Source organism: Capra hircus, chromosome 7 (genome assembly GCF_001704415.2).
Source record: "Capra hircus breed San Clemente chromosome 7, ASM170441v1, whole genome shotgun sequence".
In the NCBI taxonomy this organism is placed as follows: Eukaryota; Metazoa; Chordata; class Mammalia; order Artiodactyla; family Bovidae; genus Capra; species Capra hircus.
The window spans coordinates 103,299,739-103,322,567 of record NC_030814.1 but is presented as its reverse complement, the minus strand read 5'-3'; the positions used below and the strand labels follow the sequence as shown (position 1 = coordinate 103,322,567).

General features: G+C 51.0%; 1 protein-coding gene across 7 annotated transcripts in view; it reads left to right on the top strand.

Annotated features, from left to right (window-relative positions):
- Window positions 1–22,829, top strand: part of UNC13A (unc-13 homolog A) — a 66,658-nt gene that overhangs the window by 1,717 nt on the left and 42,112 nt on the right. For 6 of the 7 annotated variants that reach the window (XM_018051391.1, XM_018051396.1, XM_018051395.1 and 3 more), the window contains exons 2-9: window positions 7,951–7,980; window positions 8,560–8,659; window positions 10,696–10,813; window positions 12,415–12,538; window positions 13,249–13,322; window positions 14,161–14,215; window positions 16,108–16,143; window positions 19,408–19,615. In XM_018051391.1, coding sequence (XP_017906880.1) covers window positions 7,951–7,980; window positions 8,560–8,659; window positions 10,696–10,813; window positions 12,415–12,538; window positions 13,249–13,322; window positions 14,161–14,215; window positions 16,108–16,143; window positions 19,408–19,615 — 745 coding nt within the window. The remainder of the gene's footprint in view (window positions 1–7,950; window positions 7,981–8,559; window positions 8,660–10,695; window positions 10,814–12,414; window positions 12,539–13,248; window positions 13,323–14,160; window positions 14,216–16,107; window positions 16,144–19,407; window positions 19,616–22,829) is intronic. The other variant, XM_018051392.1, reaches the window with a different exon arrangement.

Below are 22,829 nucleotides of genomic sequence, written 5' to 3'. Positions count from 1 at the left end.
CGGGTGTTCTTAAAGGGACAGGTGCCTCCTTTCCTTGAACTCATTCCTGACGGGCGGGGCTGGTGGTGGGCGAAGGGCCAGTAAAATCAAAAGTCATCTCGTTCAGCCCTTAGCCTACGGAGTTAGGAGAGCAGACCCCCATGCATCCCTCACAGTCTAGGCCCAAGGGGAGGGGGAAGTGAACATCCAAACCCCCTACTGGCCCCTCCCCCCTTCTCTGAACTGCCTAACACTTGAGAGGGGATAGCCCTGGAGGAGGGCGTCAATGTGGGTTCCTGGCTGACTCCTCCAAGCTCACTCTCCTCTGGCCCCTAGCCCCATCTCTTCTCTGAAATCTCACCCTTAACTCTGATGCAAACTGGAGTCTTGGCTACAGGGGTGGTGTGAAGCGGAGGCAGTAAGAGGGGTGAGAAAGAATTGTATTGGATGACTTTGTGGAACTTACAGGGAAGGAGTCATCGGCAGAGTAGAGGGGGCTCGCTGGGAGGAGTAGGAAAGGGGATGAGGTGGGAAGTAGAGCCCTGAGGTGTAGAGAGAACAGTTGATGCTGGGAGAGGCTCTGTGGGGTGAGGGGGAAGGCGGGGGTGGTGACCGGGAGAAGCAGGGAGAGAAAGAATTGCTGAAGGCAGTGGGGGTGATGCCCAGAGTGGGAGGTCTTGAAGGCTGAGGGGGAGGGGGGAAGGATCAGGGCTTTCCTTGGATCTGAGTTCATCCTCAGAGTTGAGGAAATACCTGCCCCTGACCCAGGGACCCACCCATGTTTGCCCACACCGGCGTACACTGGGGCCCATACATTCACACTCAAGCTTGCCTGCCTTGTGTGAACAGAAGTGCTTAGGATTCACCAAGTCTCTATGAAGACCATGTGCCTGTGACTGCGCATTCATGGACACATGTGCAGATTCACACACCCATTGACACACACATACATGTACACTGGACACAGTCTGTGCCACAGACACGGTCCCCATGATACAGGCATGTGTATCTGCACACACACACACACAGATATATCCACACATGTTTGAAGCATGTTTACAGCATCCATGTCATCTAAATATCAACCCGTGCCCTAACACTCAGGCTTGTACCTATGTATACCTGTTAGGGCCCCAAATCACAAGAGACACGTATGTACACAAGAGTACATGCCAAGGCCATATAGGTACACACATGATAACCCTTCCCTGGTCTTTCAAAGCTGTCGCTTTGAACAGGTGGCAGATGATGCACTCACACACACACACTAATATATGTAGCTTCAGAGGAGTCTGCACGTGTATGCAAGTGAACAAAAATACACATGCTATACAACTGCATAGTGCACACACACACACACACACAACATGTGTTTCTATTTAACATATCACTCAAAAGCCTGCACATACCTAAGCTCACACCAGCATGTCCCACATACAGTCACATCCCACTCCCCAGCACATATGTGCAGACCCTCACCTGCACTCAGATGGTACACATGTGTAATTACCCCATCACACCACACATGTACACACAGACACTCATGTACACTCACTTGCCTACCCTGGTAACATGAGCAAATACACGTTCAAGCACACACAATGCAATTCTTGTGTGCATATCCTGAACTTACATATGGGAGACTACACTGTGTAGACCTGGCCTCTGCCCCCTCTCATTTCTTTATGTAGAGCCCCATTGCCCCTTGTCAACCTTAATTCACTTTCTTAGTCTTGGCAGAGTCCTGAGGCTGCTAATAGCAAGTGCCACTTAACTCCTTTGTGAATTTACTCATATGTTTACTCAATAAGCATTGAGTACCCACTATATGCCAGGCACTGACCCTGGCTCTTGGAACTCAACCTTACCCCTGGCCTCATGCTAGGGGAGTCAGATTGGGAGAGGTGGGAAGCTAAGGAGAAGGGTTTCCATGGCCCCTTTGCTCTGGCAAGCCTACCCCATTCCTATCATCACCATTTGCCTGTGTCTCAGAAGATGAGGAGAAACTGAGCAGAAGAGAGATCTTGCTCTAGGTGGAGGGCATATGCAAAAACATGATGGTAGTGCTTTGGTTCCAGACCACCCTATATGCTTTGTGGCATTTTGCTAGGCCACTCAATGTTTAAAAGGCTTCATAAATATTTGATGACTGAATGTGCATATAAATTAGCAATGCATTTGAAGGTGAGTTTGCCTCACAACTAATAATGATATCTACAACAAGTTCCATCTGTCCAGCATTCCACAGGCATAGTTTTGAGGATTTTTATGCCCATTGCCCACTTTAATCCTCAGAGCAACCCACTTTACAGATGAGGAAAGCTGAGGCCCATGGAAGTTCAACAACTTGCCTGGTGCCACAGAGTCAGAGGTGTAGCTGCCTGACTCCACAGTCTACTAGGAGTGAAGGGTGAAGGTCTCAGCTACTCAGCCTTCAGGACCTGGAGACACCTAAGTCCTTGTCATGGGGTGAGAATCTGCCTCAGGTTCATCCTTTTCCTTCATCCACTCAGTAAAGAAACACACCATGATTTCCCCATTCATCATGGCCGTTCTCCTGCCTCTCTCCCAGGAAACCTTCACAAATCCCTCTGCCTCTTGCTGCCCTGTTTCTGACACCATCCAGCTAGTGGGTGAGGGAACTGCATCTGGGTATTTGCTTTTACCACCCTTTTAGAATGCCTCTGGTTTTGGCTCTGATTCATCTTCAGGGCTGCAATCTTAGCTATCTGTCTATCTTGCACCTCACTTTCCTCCTGCATACAATGGGTTTCCTCTGTGAATTTATTTTATTTTTAGATTTATCAACTTACCTATTGAGGTGCTGACCAGGACATCCTGAGTCCAGAAGGCCTGGGTTTGAATCCCCAAATCCACCACTTCCTGGAAAGTCCCACAGCTTTTTCATTCCTCAGTGTGTCTATCTGTAGAATGGGCACACTGATAGTGTCCACTGCCTAGATCTACTGGAACTCTCCAGTCAGATGAGGCATGCAGAGATACTGGCATGATGCATGACTTGTGGAAAGTTTCAATAAGTGTGAGCCAAAGGCAGGAAAAATCAATGATGGTGTTTTTATTAATGGGGACTAAAAGCTCCGTGAGTGTAGGGCATTTCCTGAGAGCTCACTGCGTTCTCAGGCCTGAGGATGGCTCAGTGATACACAGGGGGGCAAAAGAAGTACCAATTCTTTGCAGGTACTTGGGTAGGGATGAAAAGTTCAGCACCGCGGACAGTTCATAGAGAAGCCATAGATTTCAGCACCGTGGACAGCACAGTTCCGCGTGGCGGGACCCGCTCTCAGTGGGGGACTGCTGGAGGAGGCAATGACGTCATTCTTTCAATGACCAGTATTTAATAAGCACCTATTATATGCCAGATACGGAGAAGGCAATGGCACCCCACTCCAGTACTCTTGCCTTGGAAAATCCCATGGACGGAGGAGCCTAGTGGGTTGCAGTCCTATGGGGTCGCTGAGTCGGGCACGACTGAGCGACTTCACTTTGACTTTTCACTTTCATGCATTGGAGAAGGAAATGGCACCCCACTCCAGCATTCTTGCCTGGAGAATTCCAGGGATGGCGGAGCCTGGTGGGCTGCCGTCTTTGGGGTCGCACAGAGTCGGACACAACTGAAGCGACTTAGCAGCAGCATATGCCAGACATAGTTCTAAGTGGTGCTTGGTAAACAACACTGACTATCTGTCAAGGTTCTTGGTGTGTTTTTTTCACCTATGGCTTCAATTGGGTTCTGGCTTATTTCTGTCCATGGATGATGCGAGTCCTCATTTATTCTCTCCCAGATGCCAAGTCAGAGGGACCAATGTCCTCATCACAAAGTCCATGTCTACATCGCATATTAAATACCAGACTTCCTAGAATCCAGTTTTGAATTCTCTATGCTTCCCTTCTACCACTTGTAGTGTCTTCTGACACCCCATAAGCACCTCCTGTGGGTGGGCTTTTGGAAAGTGAAAGTCGCTCAGTTGTGTCTGACTCTTTGTGACCCCATGGACTATACAGTCCATGGAATTCCCCTGGCCAGAATACTGGAGTGGGTAGCCTTTCCCTTCCCCAGGGGATCATCCCAACCTAGGGATCGAATCAGGGTCCCCTGCATTGCAGGTGGATTCTTTACCAACTAAGCTATCAGGGAAGAACCTCCTGTGGGTGGGCTTTTAGCTGCTTCCATTGATGGCTGGAACTCTCTATTCCTCCACTCCCACCACCAGGCCTGGCAGGTTAATGGACCCCAAGGACTGGAGTCTATCTCAATTAGAATCCAGAGTCGTCCAGGCCAGGGGGTACACTTAAAATTCAACCAAATAATAAAGATACTAGTGCTGGTAATAATAATAGGAACAACAGTATAATAATGCTAATGCTAATAATTAAGAAGAAAGGGGAGAAGGCAGAAGAGGAAGGAAGAAGGGAAGAGGAGGAGGAGAAACTGAGACTAAGTGGGGCCATTTTCTAGATACAGAAACTGAGGCCCAGAGCCTGGCAGTGCCAAAGCCTTGCTCCCACCTCCACCGGCTCTGCCCCCGCCAACAACTGCCTGTGCAACCACATTAATCAGCCAGCGCCCATGGGCTGCTGCGGGGTGGGGTGGCAGGGACCGAGAAGTCCGCAAGCTGCTGACCTGGTCGTGACGCGGTATCTCCAGCCCAGTGGGCACCTCCCCCACTCAGCACTCCCCGCGGTCCCGTAGCTCACGCCCTCGGCGCCCACGTTATAAATAGCCCGGTGCTTGTGACCAGGAGCTCGGGAAGGAAGGGCGGCGCTTCCGCCCTGGTGACCCCGATACCGCGGGCAGGAGGAAGGCGGCGGGGCGGAGATGTGATGACAATGCTTGCTGAAGGGGAAGAGAGATGGGGAGAGAGCCGCGACTCTTTCTCCGAGCCCCTGCCTCCAAGCGCTCTCTTCCTGCAGAGCCCCTCCCCCAGGCTACCCGCCCCTCCATTCCCTTCCCTCTGCCTGTGTCCCCTCCCCCATCGTGAGCCTCCTGCTCTCTGAGCCCCCATCCCTTAGTCCCCTACCTTACTCCTCCTTACCTCATACCCTATTCCCCCGCCATGAGCTTCCTACTTTGAACCCCCTTCTCTGATTCTCCATTCTTCTCTGAACTCCATCTCCCACCCTGAGTCTGACCCTCCTCCCTCTGAGTCCCCATGATGAACAAACAGTGATGTCCTCACCCTGGATTTTCTGAAGGGGCCTGGGGCCCTGCTGTTAGAGGTAGAGCTCTCTGACAATCTCCCACTGCCAGTGGACCCCAACTGAGCCCTTTACCCTCTGGCCGAGAAAGGATTAGGGAGGAGGGAAGGGAGAGAGACTGAGGGACTAGGAACCAGAGAGACAGAGACAGAGGGAGAAAGGGAAGAAGACAGAAAGATAACAGGAGTGGAGAGACACAGAACTGGAAGGAGGGAGACAGGGAGAGACCTTCTTCCTAGAGGAGAGGAGGGACAGACCTTGGACAACTCGCTTCCTTCCCCTCTGAGACCTGCCCCTCATAGAACTGCAGGGGCCCAGGTTGGGTCAGACACCAGTGAGCCCCTCTGATCCCCCAGGGCCAGGCACCTATCTGCCTCTGGTACCTGCTCCCAACTTTTCTTTCCCAACCCTGCCTCTCCTTCCTGCAGCATCTCCCCTGCCCACTCTCTCTAGTGGAAATCTGTGTGTCTTTCTGTCTCTCTGTGTCTGTCTGTCTGACTCTCATGTCTTATCGCCCCTCACTTCTCCCCCCTCGTTTTCCTTTCTCTCCTGTTGATGGCCCCCTGTGTGCCTTTCTAAGCCTCTGTGTCTCTCCCATCCTTCTCCCTCCGCATCCTCCCCATGCACCCTCCTCCCCCTTTACAGAGTCATTAGGTTTGCCCGCTGAAGCTCTCCCAGGAGGGAGGCCTGGAGCTCCTGCTGGGCACTGTCCTAAGTGCCCCTAAGCCTCACTCAGTCCCAGGGGTGAGGGGCTAGGTGGGTGGGCTCTCTGTAGTCTGGGTGGGGCCAAAGGCATGAGGGAGGGGTGTGTGGGACAGGGAGAGGGACCTTGTGGGAGAGAGAACTTTGCATGTGCAGTTATGTGCCTCAAGTGGGAAGATTTTGGATGTGGAAGAAAGAGATGCAGAGAGAGAGAGATGGAAGCCCAGAGAGGGGGGGTTCACTTGCCCAGAGTCACACAGCACCATGGTCTGAATCCAGCTCCACCTGACTCCATGCTGAATCAGGGCTCAACTTTCCTAATGCCCAGTCAAGGGCTCTATCTGCCTTCTGCTTTCCAAAACCAAATCCAGGTATAGCGAGTATTTGCATTTAAAATCTGGGTCTTAGGGTGATGGTGGTGTTGGTATAGGAAGGCGCTCATTCCCTCTTCTGCTCTGCAACTCTGGGGAGCTCACTCAGTGCTTCTGGGCATCAGTTCCCACCCCCACAGTCTGTCTGCAATGGGAACAAGTAGTATTTACTGACTAGTATTTAGAGCCACTCTACTTCCCCAGCCCTTGATGGGAATTTTCTTTTCACTGGCTCCATTCAGGTACTTCTTTGAGAAAGAAATTCAAGTGATGAGGACAGAGAAATGAAATCCCTATGGGAGATTGAATCCCAGATGGGAGGCCATTGCACTTGCAGGGAAAAAGGCTGAACTTGACTCTCAAAAAAAAAAAAAAAAAAAGGAGAAAGAATAGAAATACAGTTCTGATTCTAGGAATTATCCTTTAACTTACTGGCACGCACTCTTCAAGACATGCAGAGGGTATAAAATGTTACCATTTGTGTAGGAAATAGCGCACACGTGCACACGATTGCTGATGCATGGACTCTCTGTCTCCAGTCCCACGAGGAACTGCTAATGTTGATTGCATCCTGGAGGGAGAGTGAGAGCTGGGGTAGAAAGAGCCTCATTTTCACCGTATAATCTTTGGGTTGCTTTGGATTTTGTAAAATATGCATGATTGCTTGCTCAAACGAAAATAGTCTCTTGAAAAGTTTAAAGGGAAAAGGAAATATAGAAAGCAGGAGCGGGGCCTCAGTTTGGCAGCAGCTTTTGGGTGGGAGTAGAGAGTAATGGTAGAGAAATACGTTGAAGGCAGATATAGAATTTGGGAGATATTAAAAGTGAAAGTTTGATACCCTGTAAGAAAGTCCAGTAATGAATGAAATGGCTTTGAATCACTTGGGGCTGTGGGGTTACGTAAAATATGAAGAGACTGGACCACCTGGGACCCTAAGGTGTATCTGGCTTGCACCTTTCACAGTCAAGTAGGGCTGGACAAACTGACAACCTACCTAGACAGGACTGGGATGTCTCTATGTAGACTGCAGATTCAGCTCTCTGGGTTGATTTTTCTCACCTCTCCCAATCCCTTTTGAATATTGGACTCTAAACCCTGGGAGCATTTGAGCTGGACAGTTAGGGGAGGAGTCTCACTAATCTAACTGGGGGATGGGAATCATTGGAGACTGATTCTCCTTCCTCCTCTACCTCCTTCTCCCTGACTCCCTGACTCCTTCTAAAGAAATCATGGAGGGCTTCCTGTAGGAGGTCTCCTCTTTTGAATATTTGTTCAATTGTGAGTAAAGTCACCACTGGAGGGAGGGAGGCAGCTTTGGGGAAATTTGATGGGGAGGAGGGTGGGACAGAGAATATTCCCAAGATCCAAACTTCCTTCCATCACAGGTCTGCCTGTGCTCATCTGTCTGATGGCTTCTCTCTCTCCCACTCATCCCTGCCTCCCTCCTCTCCTTATTTCTCTTCCTCTCATCTCTGCCTCTGTCTTTCTTATTATCTTTTTTTTTAATCTGGTCTCTTTACCTGCCTCTTTCGCTCTGTGTTTTTCGCCTCTCTTCTCTCTCTTTCTGCGTCTCTCTCCTCTCTCTCTCTCTCCTTATGTCTCTATTTTCCTGTGTCTCTCTGTCTCTCTCCTCCCCACCACTCTCCCCGTCTCCCTTCCCTATTTCTGTCTCTCTCCACAGTCAAAAAAGCGAAGTTTGATGGTGCCCAAGGTAAGTGCCCTCTATTCCTGTCCTGTCCTGTGTTGCCTGTCTGTCTCAGAGAGATGAGGGAGGGTGTCTGAGCCAGTGATGGGGAACTTGGGCTGTATGTCTGCGAGCGTCACAGAGAGCATCGGAATTGGTCCGGGGTCCCCCAGCAGTCTTCTCTACCATCCCCTGAAAACGCTAATAGGAATAGGGCTCACCCTGAGCCAGTGGTGCTTCCCAGGATCCTAAGAGATAGGGCAGGGACTCTTAGATTAGGCTACGGGGAACAAAACTGGGGCTCAGAGAGGCAAAGGAAATTTCTTATGTCCGTGGATATTGGACGTCTTCATTTCTAAACATAAAGATTAGGCATCCCCAAACTCCCTATCTCCTTGGTGTGCTCTGAGGCACTGGGGTGGGTTTTGGGGCGCTGACCTGGGGGTGGGAGGCACAGAATCACCCCAGTATATTGGACCTGGGGTGGCCCCAAGAACTCACAGACCCTTGGGGATCATAGTAGGGGCATTGAGAGCTTGGGAAGGGACACAGGGTGGGGGGGGGCGTCCCTGATCCCTGCCCTGACATCTGCTTTCACTGCCGCAGAGAAATTCAACACCTACGTGACCCTGAAGGTGCAGAATGTCAAAAGCACGACTATCGCTGTCCGAGGCAGCCAGCCCAGCTGGGAGCAGGATTTCATGTTGTGAGTCTGCAATGACTGGAACCTGCATGGCCTCACCCCCTGGCACAGTCAGGCCTGTCGCTGGTCCCGCAGGGCACAGCCGGACACTCGGGTGTCGTCTGGGACTCCCCTCCCTCCTCCTTCAGCCCCTTGTCCAGTCATCAGCTTTGCCTCCGAAGCGCTTCTCGAATCCAGTCACTTGCTTTGTCTCTGAGGCCAGCAGCCAAGTCCCCACTGCCCGCCAGCCTCCACCCTGGCCTCCTGCTGCCATCCGCCTCCCCGCAATCTGTTCTCCTCCAGGCAGCCAGGGGGATATTTTTAAAACTGCAAATCACATCCTGCCACTCTCCAAACTTGCCCCTGGCTTGTGGCTCATCAACCTCAAAACAAAGCCCATATCCCTCCCTGCAGCCCCCCTAGACCCGGTCCCTGTGACCTCACACCAGTACCTGCTCCATTTCTCCTGGCTCGCCTGCCCCAGATACACCCACCTCTGCACTGTTCTGCCAACATGTCCAGCTTGTGTCTGCCCGCAGGACCTTTGCTCTTGTCCTCTCCCCATCCCAGCTGGCTCCTTCTGGTCCTTTGGGGTCTCAACTGTGTCACCTCCTCAGGGCAGTCCCCTCTGATCACCACCCTCAAACTAATTGAAGAGTAGTGTCATGCCTCGCCATCAATTGTAATTTTATTCGTTTGTGTGACATTTGACACATTTTTGGCCCCTTCCCCTGGACTATGAGCTCCAAGAGGGTAAGGCCCTATTGGTCTCTGCCCTTGTGACCTCCATGCCAAGCACAGAGGCTGACACACAATAGGTGCTCAAAAAATATTTGTCTAAAAACTGAATGAATTCATGACCTGGACCTTCTTCTCAACCTGGAGCCACTCAAGACCTCCTATTAAGTGAAGTGAAGTCACTCAGTCGTGTCCAACTCTTTGCGACCCCCATGGACTGTAGCCTACCACGCTCCTCCATCCATGGGATTTTCCAGGCAAGAGTACTGGAGTGGGTTGCCATTTCCTTCTCCAGAGCATCTTCCGGACCCAAGGATCGAACCCAGGTCTCCCGAATTGTAGGCGGACGCTTTACCATCTGAGCCACCAGGGAAGTCTCTAGGAAGCCCTCCTATTACATCCTACCTACTCTGATGATGGCCAACATCTGCTGTGACCTCTTCCAAGGCTTTGATTAAATCCGTTTTGCCTTATAGCCCTGGGAGAGTGTGCTAACACAATCCTCATGTTGCAGATGAGGGAACAGAGGACCGGAGGGGCAAAGCCACCTGCTCAGTGTCATATAGCCTCTATCTGGCAGAGCTGGAATGGGGACCCAGGCAGCCCTCAACCCCTGAGCAGAGGCTGGCTGGAGACTGTGGGAGGCCATGGGAGAATCCAGAGTTGGGATTCTGGAGCAAGGGGGCACCTAGAGAAGGGAAGGAAGGTGCTAGTCCTACAATCTAGGGAAAAGGGGAAGGGAGGGGGAAACAATAGTCCTCAACTTCCCCTAAAGCCAGTTACCGAATGACCAGGTATATTCAAGGAGAACATTCCTTAAGAGCAATCTTTGGTAAATCGGTAGATTCAGCGAACTGGACATTCATGAAGATTTCCCCCCCAAATCTGCACATTTCCTACAGGGAAAGTGCTTAGAGGTGGGATCATTCCTGTGCTTAAGGGTGTTCCCGTATGACTGGAGAGGGATGACACTGGGAAGGATGAACTGCCCTTATCGTGGGAGTAATCGGGAGCCATGGAGGGTGTTGGAGCCTCTTCCTCACTTAACCAGCATTCTCAGGGTCTGAGGGCTAGAGGAAGGGCCAGGTGAATTGAAGGTACATGTAATACTTGTCCCCACTCCTTCTTTCCCAACTTGGAATCCTGATTCTGCTGTGACACCCTGAGCATGTAGCTTAGCCCTCTGGCCTCAGTTTCCCCTCTGTAAAACAAGACCTACCGTGTCACCTTCCCGGCTGGCACTCTTTCAGACCTGGGTTTGCATTCCAGTTGGTCGTGTGTCCAAACACTGTTGAACTGACTTTTCTGTCCTTTCTCAACAGTGAGATTAATCGCCTGGATTTGGGGCTGACGGTGGAGGTGTGGAACAAGGGTCTCATCTGGGACACGATGGTGGGCACTGTGTGGATCCCCCTGAGGACCATCCGCCAGTCCAATGAAGTGAGTGGTAGGAGGAAGGTTGGATAGGAGTGCCTGGGAGGGGTCCAGAGGCCAGTGGTCTAAACGAGACAGGCCTCTCTCTCCATCTCCTGACAATTTCACACAGACGTTCAGGGTGGCTGTGGCAGCCCCAGCCACCAGGCTGTCTCCTTACGTGGCTTTCTCCCCACGTGGCTTCCATCTCATAGCCCAAGACGGCAGGTCAAGGATCACCATTACATCTGCATTCCAGTCGGGGGAGGGAAAGGTGGCGAGGGAGTGGGTTTGCGCTCCCAATTAAGGGCCCAACCTGGAAACTGCTCAAGGCGCTTCACTCACATGTTATTGGCCAGAACTGTCCTGTGGCCCCACCTACCTACAAGGGAATCTGGAGAATACAGTGTTTAGCTGCACAGCCCCACTAGAAGTGTATCCCTATGGAAGAGAGGAGAAGGGATATTGTGAGCAGCTAGCACTTTGTGCCCAGATGGGCATCAGGGAGGGAGGTTGCAGCAGCCCCAAAGAAGTACTAGCAAATAACCTTGGCCTCCTTCTCTAGGCTCCTGGCCTTAAATCTCACCCCCTCTACTTGGCCCCTAGAATCCTATCCTGCCCTCCCTGCCTATCACCCTGGGAGCCCTTCCAGATAGCATCCACCAACTTTGCCAGCCTTATTTCCCCCACACGGCAACCTACACTCCTCACGGGCCCCACAGATGGCCTTTGAGCTTTCTTTCACATACGCTGTTCTCTGGGTTTCAAGTGTCCTCCTTACCGTCACCCTTAAGCCCAGCTCCAATGTCCTCTCCTCCAGGAAGCACCCCCTGAATCCCTCAGCTCCCCTCCCCCTTCTGGCCTTCCCTTGACTTTGTGGTGCTGGGAGTGTCTGTGTCAGACTCTGCGACTGTGGGCTTCTCAGGGATTGCCCAACATGGCCCAGGCTTACTGGGGCCTGGGCCAATAAGCCCAGGTTTATTTTTTAATGAGTGAATGGAAAGGGAAGAAAGGGGTGCAATAGTCCAGGCAGGTGATTCCAAAAGGAAGCCTTGTGGCTGAACCACAGTGTCCTCAGTGACCCCTCCCCCAAGCGTGAGGAGGGCCTGGTCATCTGGGACAACCATGACCTATGGCCGGGGACCCCGGACAGCTCCCCTGACCCCTGCCAGCCTCTCCCTGGGGCTACAGAGCATCAGTCCCCTTTGAGAGATGAAGAAAACTGAGGTTCAGAGTGGACCCCACTGCTCAAGAGCTCGTTTTCCTGAACCAAGGGGGACTGGTTCATTCACTCGGGGGGTTTCCTCCCAGGATGGTGGTAAGATCAGGCCCTCTATCTGAAGCTGAGCCCTCGGTAGGGATGAGGAGTGCTATGCAAGGCTGGGACCACCCCTACCTGACCCTGCAGGTCCCTCTCTCTGGGACCCACCATGATGCGTTGAATTTGTGACCCTTCTCGGTTTCCTTATGTGAAGTGAAGATGTGGCCCTTGTTCTTGGCACAAGGGTGAGATGAAGGGAGAGAGCCATGTCACGTGAGAGCAGAGGCCTGCTGGCCCAAGCACGGCAGAAGTGTGACTCACCTGGCCTCACGCGGGACCCTCCCCCCTGTCACCCCACCACCCCCAGGAGGGCCCTGGAGAGTGGCTGACCCTGGACTCTCAGGTCATCATGGCGGACAGCGAGATCTGCGGCACTAAGGACCCCACCTTCCACCGCATCCTCCTTGACACCCGCTTTGAGCTGCCCTTAGGTGAGTGTGGTTGGGGAGGCGTGGGGAGGAACCCTTGCCCAGCCCCAGGAGAATGACCAGGCCTGGGTGGATCCGGATAACCCTTCGTGTCTATAGCCATACCATCCTGAACGTGCCCGATCGCATCAGATGACCCTTCATTCTGAGGATGAGGCTCCCCCTCCCCAGAAGAGCGTCTCCCAGATCACAGTCAGCAGAGAGGGGGGCCTGCTGGGCCACTCCAGCTCCTGCAGGCCACCAGTGGGCTGACAGTGCTTTTCAAGCTCTGGGGCTCAGATCTGAGCCGTCCTGGCTGGCCCTTGGTGAGGTCTTAGGCTGCAGAAGTGAGCTGGATACGGAGAAGATGCAGACAGAGGCAGAAAGACAAAGAGAGACAGAGAATCAGAGAGAGACAGACAGATGCAGAGATAAGCAAAGGCAGAGACACAGAGAAGCCTCTCTACCTTTCCTGGAAGCAGCTCAGTTCCCCCACGTCATCCTTCCAAGAACCCATGGCATCCCCTCCTGGTAATGCTAGCACGCGCCTCCTCTCCCGTCTTCCATTCATCGCCAGGGCAGCTCTGGGTGGCATGGTGGAGGGGGTGTTTCTGTTCTCCTGGCCTCTCTCCCCACTCACTGGAGACCAGCCCCATAGGCGGGCAGGACGCACTAGATGGAGGCTGAGGGGCAGGGAGGGGCTCCCAGGCTCACGGCCAGGCCTCTGCCTCCAGACATCCCCGAAGAGGAGGCCCGTTACTGGGCCAAGAAGCTGGAGCAGCTGAACGCCATGCGGGACCAGGATGAGGTGAGCGTTGGCATCACCTTCCTCTCTCTCCTTGTCTCCCCCTGTCCTCCACCCTCTATTTCTCTCTCCGCTTGTCCTCCCCTGTGTCTGTGTCTCTAACTCTTTGTAACCTGACTAAATTCTGTGACTCATGTGGTCCAGTCTCAAACCAATGATGGTGTCAAGGAACAGAGAGCCCGCCCAAGGACATGATGCTATCAACGGACTCAGGTTCTGCGTTTGCTAAATACTCTCAAGGAGATGCAGAGGCCCCATTACAGTTCTTAAAACCCCCTTTCTGCCCCTCAGCTCTCAACTTCTCAAGTCACACTTTCAGCGTTTCTTAAAAATTTGCCTTCCCCACCAGCCCTTGCCCCTGTACCTGTTCTTCCCTGCCATCCCCCTTCTTCTGGGCTCTGTATTCTCACAGTTCAAAAACCCAGTGTGGCCCAGAAGACAGTCTTCAGAAGGTAAGGGCAGGGAAGAAAGAGCAGGCAAGTTTAGAACATTCTTTAGTTGGAGGCAGGGGGCAGAGGGAGTATCACTCACTTGTTAGTAATTTTTATCCAAACTCAGCTCTCACCTTCTTCTTTCTTTAGCTCCCTGCCTCAATGTTCTCTCTTCTCTCTTTCTTTCCCCTCTGGTTTTTTCCCTCGTCTGTGTTTCTTTTTCTGTTTATTTCTATACCTGTTTCTCACTGTCTTTGTGTATCTGTCTCCCTCTTCCTCTGTGGACAGCTGTATCCTCCTCCAGAGGGAGGGAACTTAGGAGGCAGGGAAAGTCAAGGGAGAAGAGAACAGAGGGCCATGGCTTCTGGCAGCCCACTGAGATAAACCCTCTCTCCTTCCCTCCCCCTCAGTATTCATTCCAGGATGAGCAAGACAAGCCTCTTCCTGTTCCCAGCAATCAGTGTTGTAAGTACTTCTCAGCTCCTTCCTGGGCACCAGTTGAAACTCTCCTTCCTCTACCCCATGACTATCCTCTGTAATGAATGGGTCACTCCCCTCCAGTGATGCGGGTCCTAAGAGTGAACAGAATCCAGTCACAGTGTAGTGGAAGGAAGGAAAGGTCTGGCACTTCGGTGTGAATATCGCCTTGCCACGTGGCCACTGGCATGCCAGGGTCTTTGTCTGGTCCTTGGAGTTCCTCTCTTTGAAACAGGGGCATCTGATAGCCCCCCGCATTCTGATCTTCTTTGGAGGAATGCAGGACATCTAGAGGGTTGAAAAGCACTTTGCAGAGTCTTCAAGTCCATTCCTTAGGTCCTGGATGAGGACCCATAACTCATTCAACAAACTTTCTTGAGGCCAGCACAGACCCCCAAGCAGCCCACAGTCAGACGGTGCAGACAGACGATCCTGCCAACACATGTATAACAGGCTCCTATTTTCTTAGATAAAGAAGTGGAGGTCTGAGAGGAGGGTTGACTTGCCAAGGTCACACACATGGCAGGAGGCAGAGCCAGGGTTTGAACCCAGGTCCCAGGGACTCCGAGTTGTCTTATCTTTCCGCTGTGCTGTATCTCTTAATGGTGATGGTCACTGTATTCCTCTGTACACGGCTCCTTCACCAAAGGCTGGACTTCTCAAGAGTGTTCATCCTCCTTGGTTGGCCCTGTAGACACTCGGATGCCCCCAGACCAGCATTTCAAAGATCTAGGAGGTGTCTTTCTCCTTAAAGCGCCCTCCAAGTCCTCTGAGATGGGGAAGTGAAAATTATAGTCTCTGGGCAAAACCCATACCCACCACACTTGGCCCCCACCCCACCCTTCAACCTGTTTCTCCTCTTCCATCTGCTTCCCCATCCTTCTCTCCTCCCCTCTCATGGTCTCTCCTGTATCCGTCGTCCACCCCGCCCACCATATGCCCAGGATATGTGATGATGGAGATTGGTGGAGGGAGGAGCTGAGCCACTGCAAATGAAGGACCCCATTCCTACACTCACTTGCGGGTGTGAGATGGAGAAAGTCCCTTGATTTCCACACCAGAGAAGGGATCACCGCTGCTCTGAAGAAATTATAAACCCCCTCTCTGGTGAATGGGGTCACTGAAGGATTGTGTTGGGAGCAGGGCCAGGCAAGGTGGGGGCAGGAGCAGATGACAAAGGGCACCTGGGCCGGTGACCTGAAGCCAGAGGTGGGTTCAGTTTAAGAAGGGACCTACCACCCAGCATTTACCTCCAAGTTCTCCTGGGACTGTTTTATCACCCTTAGTTCACAAAGGGGGCAGCTGAATGTCAGAGGAGTCAGAATTCCGGTCCAAGCTGTGTTTCTGAGATGCCAGAAGGTGGGCTGAGGTAGTGAAGGTGTCATTCTCTCCCTGGTTCTGACGCTCGGGCTGTGTGACTTTAGGCTATTCACTCAACCTTTCTGAGCCTTGTGTCCTCACTTATAAAATAAGAATAGTTAAAATAAAAACTCACACAACAGGGATGTTTCAAAGCTGAAGACCTCCAGGTCAGTGTTTCCTTCATTATCTGGAGGATGGGGAGGTGGGGGGAGAGGAATGAGGCGTGCTGACCCCAGATTTCAGAGATGGAAAACCCTGGGTCCAAATGGCCTCTTTATCACTTCCTGGCTGAGCTTGCGGTCTTGTCAAACAATGAGGATATCCTGCCTTCTTCCCAAGATGGTGAGTGAAGGTACAACAGAAGTCAGTGGTTAAAGTGATACTCGGGAAAGATCCTCAGGGCGAAAGGGCATGGGGTCCCGGGTGGGAGGAGGAGATGGGGAGAATGAGGAGGATGGGGGAGCCCCCCTCCCCCTCTGTCTGCTCCCTTTTATTGTCTCTGCCCCTTCTCTTTGTAGGCAACTGGAATTATTTTGGCTGGGGTGAGCAGCAGAGTAAGTACTCAGCTTGATGTTCTGGGAGGCCACGGGGAGGTAGGCACCTCGGAGACTATGAGGGCCCCGCCCCTTCGATCAGGGAAGCGGGGAGCCTGTGGCTGACGCATTGAGGCCAGAGGACTGGCAAGACCACTCTTGTGCCCTCCGCGCCCCCATCGCTAACATCTGCTTGAGGGTCATGATCTGTCTCACGGGGAGTGGGTCCCATCACTCGGGTGGGGGGATTCAGCGGGGAGGAGTGGGCATTTAGACAGGAGACCTGCCTGTCTCCAGCTGGGCACTGTGGTCCCCCCACCACCTCGCTCCCCATGTATAACCTCATTTCCTCTCCTCCTCTTCCTCTTTTTGTCTCCCCATCTTCCTCCTCCACCTGGAGCCCTCCTCCAGCCCCAGTGCCACTCAGAGGCTGGTGGGTGGGGAGGGGAGAGGGTCTCAGACAGAGCAGCTGGGCAGAGAACCCACCAGGCAGATAGCACCCTGGAGAGCTCAGCTCCCAAAGCACCCCCACCCCCCGCCCCCAACACACACGGCTTCCTCCAAGTTGCCTCCAGGGAAGGGAAACAAGCCACCTCTCCCCAGATTAGAGGACTGTGTTCTCTCTAAGGAATAGCTCCCTTTCCCCCATACCTTTTCCCAAGAAATCCAGTCCTCTAGTCTGAGCATGTATCTACCTCCTGATTTCTACTCCATCAACTGGAGGCTCCTCCACCCCATCCCCACATCCTGATGGACAAGCTCCACCCCACCCTCCCTTCAGGATCAGGAGAGTGTGAGTTGCTCAGTTGTGTCCGACTCTTTGCAACCCCATGGACCGTAGCCTGCCAGGTTCCTCTGTCCACGGAATTCTGCAGGCAAGAATACTAGAGTAGGCTGCCATTCCCTTTTCCAAGGGACCTTCCTGACCCCAGAATCAGGAAAACTGTTTACAGATACAGCTGACCCTTGAACAACATGGCTTTGAGCTGCACAGGTCCACTTATATGCAGATTTTTTTCAGTAAATACTACTACAGTGCTGCACAGTCCCAGTAGGTTGAATCCACGGATGCAGAAGTGTGACTATGGAGGGCCAATTATAAAACCACACGTGGATTTTCAACTGCCCAGAGGGTTGGAGTCCCTAGCCGTTGTATTGTTCAAGGGTCAGCTGTATTTTGACCCAAAAGAATTTGTCAAAGCAAGTTGATCAGAAGCCAGCTTAGCCAAAATAGACATTTGGCAGACAAGAAGGCTTGGTCACAGGCAGTTTCACACAAACAAGCAATACAGTTTAAAAAAAAAAAAAAAGACATTCTGGATTAAAACCAATTTAGCAAAAGCCTGTACCAATAATTGGGTCAAGAAGAGCAAAGACAATGGGGCCCAAAGCAGATCATTTTGTCAAAACAAAAGTGGCTGAAAATGTCTTATGCAGAAGCAGGCAATTTGGTCAAAAACAATTTGGTAAAGAGCAGAGTCTGGGCAAAAGCAGAAAGAATCCAACAGAGAGCAATCTTCCCCTTAAAAACTGATAATCTGTCTGAAAAAAAAATCAGTTTGGTGAACATGCACAGTCTCATGTGCATGGAAATATTTTGGCCTGCTCAAGGGCAATTTGGTAGACTCCAAACCCAAATAACTGTAGAAAGCAAGTTGGTGAGGGGGCAGTTTGGTAGCCCTGCCTCATTGTCCGCGGTCTCAGATGCCCCACTGCAGGCCTGAAGGCCCAGCAGTTTTACCCTGAAGCTCATACATCTAAGTTGTGGAAATTCACATCTGTTTCTGCCTCTGACGCCAGCGCTGTCAGCACACAGCACATCAGGTGGTGGTGGTCGTACGGCAGGGACAGGATGAAAAGCTCGCAGGTCACAGTGGCCCACGTTAAGTGAGAAATCGGAAAGCCAGAGCTACGCTAAGGACAGCCAGGGCTACGCTGCTACAGCCAGCAGTGCGGCCAAAAAGGAACTTAAGGTTTTTCTGGAGGCAAAATAGAGACTGAATCAGATAGCTAGTTCTAGGCGAAGGATGGAACTAATATTTTAACTGTTTACCATATTTAAAAAATTCAACCTTTTTTTTAATGTAAAGAGATAGACTCTATTAGAGGGAAAAGGAATTAGAAAGTTAAAATAATAAAGCGAAAAAAAAAAAATCTAGGAGATGAGCAAAAATGCTTAAAGGCATCAAAAAAAGTATCAGCCAGGGACTTCCCTGGTGGCCCCGTGGTTAAGACTCTGCACTTTCAATGCAGGGAGTACAGGTTCAGTTGGGGAGCTAAGATTACAGATTGGGGAGAAAAAAAAAGCAATATTGTATCAAATTCAATAAAGACTTGAAAAATGGTCCACGTTAAAAAAAATCTTTAAATAAAAAGTCTAACCCACCCTCTTGGTGTTTAAAATCACCAGTAAGTTGGTACCACAGCCTAGTGTACCATGGGGGACCCAATCAGGAAGGTAATTTGGGGCAGGCAGCTCACTTCTTTTCAGCTCAAGTATTGCTTTCCAAATAAATTGAGTCTCTCCTGTTCCCACCACAATTTAACATCCTTTGAGACTGTTTTCTTTTTACTGAGAAAGAAAATCTGTTTTCTGTTTACTAAGGAAAGCAAACTGAACTAAAGTATCCTTTAATTCGTACTAAACACCTGGAGTTTGGCAACCCTACCTTGTTCCACTTGAGCGATAGATTCTGGGCTTGTGATGGTGTTGCCAACCCAATAATCTAATCTTTCTGAGGGAGACAATACCTTGTCAGAGCCCTTTCCTATACATGTGAGTTCAGGTCTGGGTCACCTTTCTAGGATATCAAGAAATCTCTGAAGGTTAAAGAGCATTTATCCTCTACCTTGTATTCCTGGTCTCCGTCCAACTTCCCCCTAAGTGTTTGGGTGACTCTCATTATGGGAAACTCATTACCTGATGGAAAAACCCATATTGTTTCCAGAGAGCCTGGACTGGTCCATTCTCACATCTGAGCTGAAAGACACCTTCCAATTTGTTCCTGTCCTCTTCACGTTGTAGGACCTACCCTCGTCCCCAGGCTCTAGGTCCCATTTGACCCACATACAGAAAAGCGAGGTTTTCACCTCCTTTGTTCTAAAACTTATACCTCTATTAACATGACCCAAGATCCTTTATTCATTTTGGTAGATTCCTCTTCTTGGGTTAGCAGTCAGTGAAGACCCTCCTAAGTCTGAGAGACTGTGCTGGCCTCCACTGCGTGCTCACTCTCTCTCTGCCTCCCCTGCTCACTCTGTCCCCTCACCTCCTCTCTCTTCCAGATGATGACCCTGATAGTGCTGTGGACGACCGCGACAGTGACTACCGCAGTGAGACGAGCAACAGCATCCCGCCGCCCTACTACACCACGTCCCAGCCCAACGCCTCGGTCCACCAATATTCTGTGCGCCCGCCGCCCCTGGGTTCCCGGGAGTCCTACAGCGACTCCATGCACAGCTATGAGGAGTTCTCCGAGCCACGGGCCCTCAGGTAGTCACTGTGGGGTGGAGGGGGTGTGTGTGTGTGTGTGTGTGTGTCTGTGTGTGTGTGTCTGTGTGTGTGTGTCTGTGTGTGTCTGTGTGTGTCCCACTCTATCTCCTGGAGTGGAGAGAGGAATAGGAGGCTGGAGGGAGCTGGAGGCAAGTGGTCTAAGGAAGCAGCATCCATGCTTTCTTGTAGGCAGTAGAAATTTTCTTTACCCAAAATCTTACCAAGAAAACTCCGCAAGCCTGATCAAAAGGGGTTTGCTTTGGTTGAAGGAGGAAAAGGAAGTCACAAAGCCCCTAAGAGTTTCCCCTGCAAAATGGGGGCTCCTTGGCACTCCAGCTAAAGCCCTCTGGTCCCTGTGTACTCTCTAACTGCTTAGGGGAGGAGGTGGGTGAAGAGATGGGCATTACCAGAGATGGGGAGGGGATGAGGGTGGTGTGAAACATAGTAATGCTGGGAAGACTCCCAGCACGTGGGTGGCTCGTGGTCCCGCTCAGTCTTCCTGGTGGCCCCCGACTCTATGTTCCTGACCAGCAGCCACGGGCACTGCTAGTCAGGCACGGGCGTGTGTGTGACTCTTTGAGAGCTTATGGACCGTAGCCTGCCAAGCTCCTCTGTCCATACAAGAAGACTGGAGTGCGTTGCCACGCCCTCCTCCAGGGAATCGTCCTGACCCAGGGATCGAACACGCGTCTCTTACAAACCCTGCATTGGCAGACAGGCTCTTTACCACTGCCACCAGGGCGCAGTGACTTAGGAGCTACCCCTTCCCAGCCCAGCCACCATCACTACTCCTTTCAAAGGAGGCTGTCCCCAGACCTACCTCAGGGTCAGTCCCCTGGCTTACATGGGCACAGTGTGTTGGCCCTTGAGCCCAGGACACTGAAATGTGTGCCTGCTGCTCCCCTCTTCGCTGACTTGATCTCCCCCCTTCGCTGACTTGATCTCCCCCATCCTGGTTTCTTAACAGCAGCAAACATGATATTAAACAGCTTGGATATTTGTAAAGCACTTTGGGCGGTTTCTGAAAGTGCTGTGTAGTTAGGTAAATAACACAAATTATAGTATTTGGAGCTAACTGGGTGCCCAGCTCTGGTCCAACATTTTTCCTTCATCATCTTATTTCATTCTCTGGGTGGGAATATTATTGACTCCATTTCACAGATGGGCAATCAAGGCCCAGAGGGGTTAAGTCACTTGCCTGAGGTCACACAGTTGGCAAATCATCATGAGGACAGGTGTTTGTGGTGAACCCGCTGGGCGGCAAGCAGTGGCTTGGTGAATTACTGGTCATGGGTCTTCTTCTGAAATGTTTGCTCCCCAAAGAATGCATTTCCTTCGTTAAAAGATGGGCAGGATGAAAATTTTGAGTGTTCTCTACTCTCTTGTTGAACCTATACTTCTATTAATGCATGTGCGTGCCAAGTGGCTTCAGTTTGAGTCTGGCTCTTTGAGACCTCTGTCCATGGGATTCTCCAGACAAGAAGACTGGAGTGGGTTGCCATGCCCTCCTCCAGGGGATCTTCCTGACCCACGGTTCAAACACACGTCTCTTACAAGTCCTGTGTTGGCAGGTGGGTTCTTTACCACTATCACCACCTGGGAAACCCAATTCTATTAATATGACCCCTCAAATCTCTGTAGGATATTAGATCAGGGGCTTCCCTGGTGATCCAGCAGTTAGGACTCTGCACTTCCAATGCAGGGTTGGGGGTTCTATCCCTGGTCAGGGAACTAAGGTCCCAGATGTTTCACGGCATGTGGCCAAGAAAATTAAAAATAGAACATATAAGTAAGTAAATAAATAAGATATTAGGCTCAGTTCACACATACACCAGGGCCTCCGATATAGCAGAGTTGGAGGTAAACCCTGTAACATAGGTCCAGGACTAGGCTGGGGCAAGTGTGGTACACTTCAGGTTGCCTCAAGTACAAAATTTAGAGGGTGCCAAAAATCTCAGGCATCAAGATCAATATGTCAGTGCAATATTTAAAAAAATCAGAATGAGTGCCAAAATAGCCCATGACAAAAAATTCACCAAAATGTATCTTCGTAAGAGTGAATTTTGTTGTATATAAGTCGCACTTCAGTGAATTTCCTAACAAATCCATGATGAGGAAAATACACAGTTTAAGTAAAAGCAGGACCTGAACCTGCGCTTGCAAGACTCGGCTGCACCTGCCTCACCCTGATCTTGGTCCTGCCATGTCTATAAGCAAGAAAAATAATGCTGGCTAATTGAACATTTATTACGTGCCAGGTTTTTTTGTTTTGTTTTGTTTTGTTTTACGAGACTTCCCTGGTGGTCCAGTGGTTAAGAATTCGCCTTGCAGTGCAGGGAATGCAAGTTCAATCCCTGGTCGGGGAACTGAGATCCCACGTGCCTTGGGGCAGCTGTGAAAAATGAAGCAGAGAGATTAAGTGACTTTCTTAAGATCACACAGCTACTAAGTGACTGAGCCAGAATTTAAACCCTGTCAAGCAGACTTCTGAGTCTATGACCACAGACACAATGCCATACTGCCTATCAGCCCTAAAAAGACACCTGGGAACCCACATGCTGCAAAGTTAGCCTCCCAAGATCCTACAGCTGGACAGAAGTGGTGTTCTTTCTACATCATCAGCAAGGACACCCACCGTTCTCTCTGCTCCCAGCAACGCTTAGAACCACCCCTGGGTTGACCACATTCTGGCTGATTCATGTTGATGTTTAACAGAAAACAAAATTCTGTAAAGCAATTATTCTTCAATTAAAAATTCAGGGGCAAACCTGGTATTAAACATAGCCATCCAGCCTCCTGAATGGCAAGCCTTCTCCAACTCTTGATAAAAACGTTAATGATGTAAACAAATGTTGAGATTTGGAGAAACCCTCAGAATCACTTTATTTTGAATAAAGCAGAAAAGAAATCTTAAATGGTTTCTCTTTGTGCCATCGAATTAAATGAGCTTTCAGAGTTGTGCCATCCAACATGGCAGCCCCAAGTGGCTTTTTAAAGTTAAATTTTAAACGCTGAGCACTGTGCTTTGTCACTCAGTTGTGTCTAACTCTCTGCGACCCCATGGACTGTAGCCCTCCAGGCTCCTCTGTCCATGGGTTTCTCAAGGCAAGAATACTGGAGTGGGTTGCCATGCCCTCCTCCAGGGAATCTTCCCAAGCCAGGGACTGAACCCAGGTCTCCTGCAGTGAGGGTGGATTCTTTACCATCTGAGCCA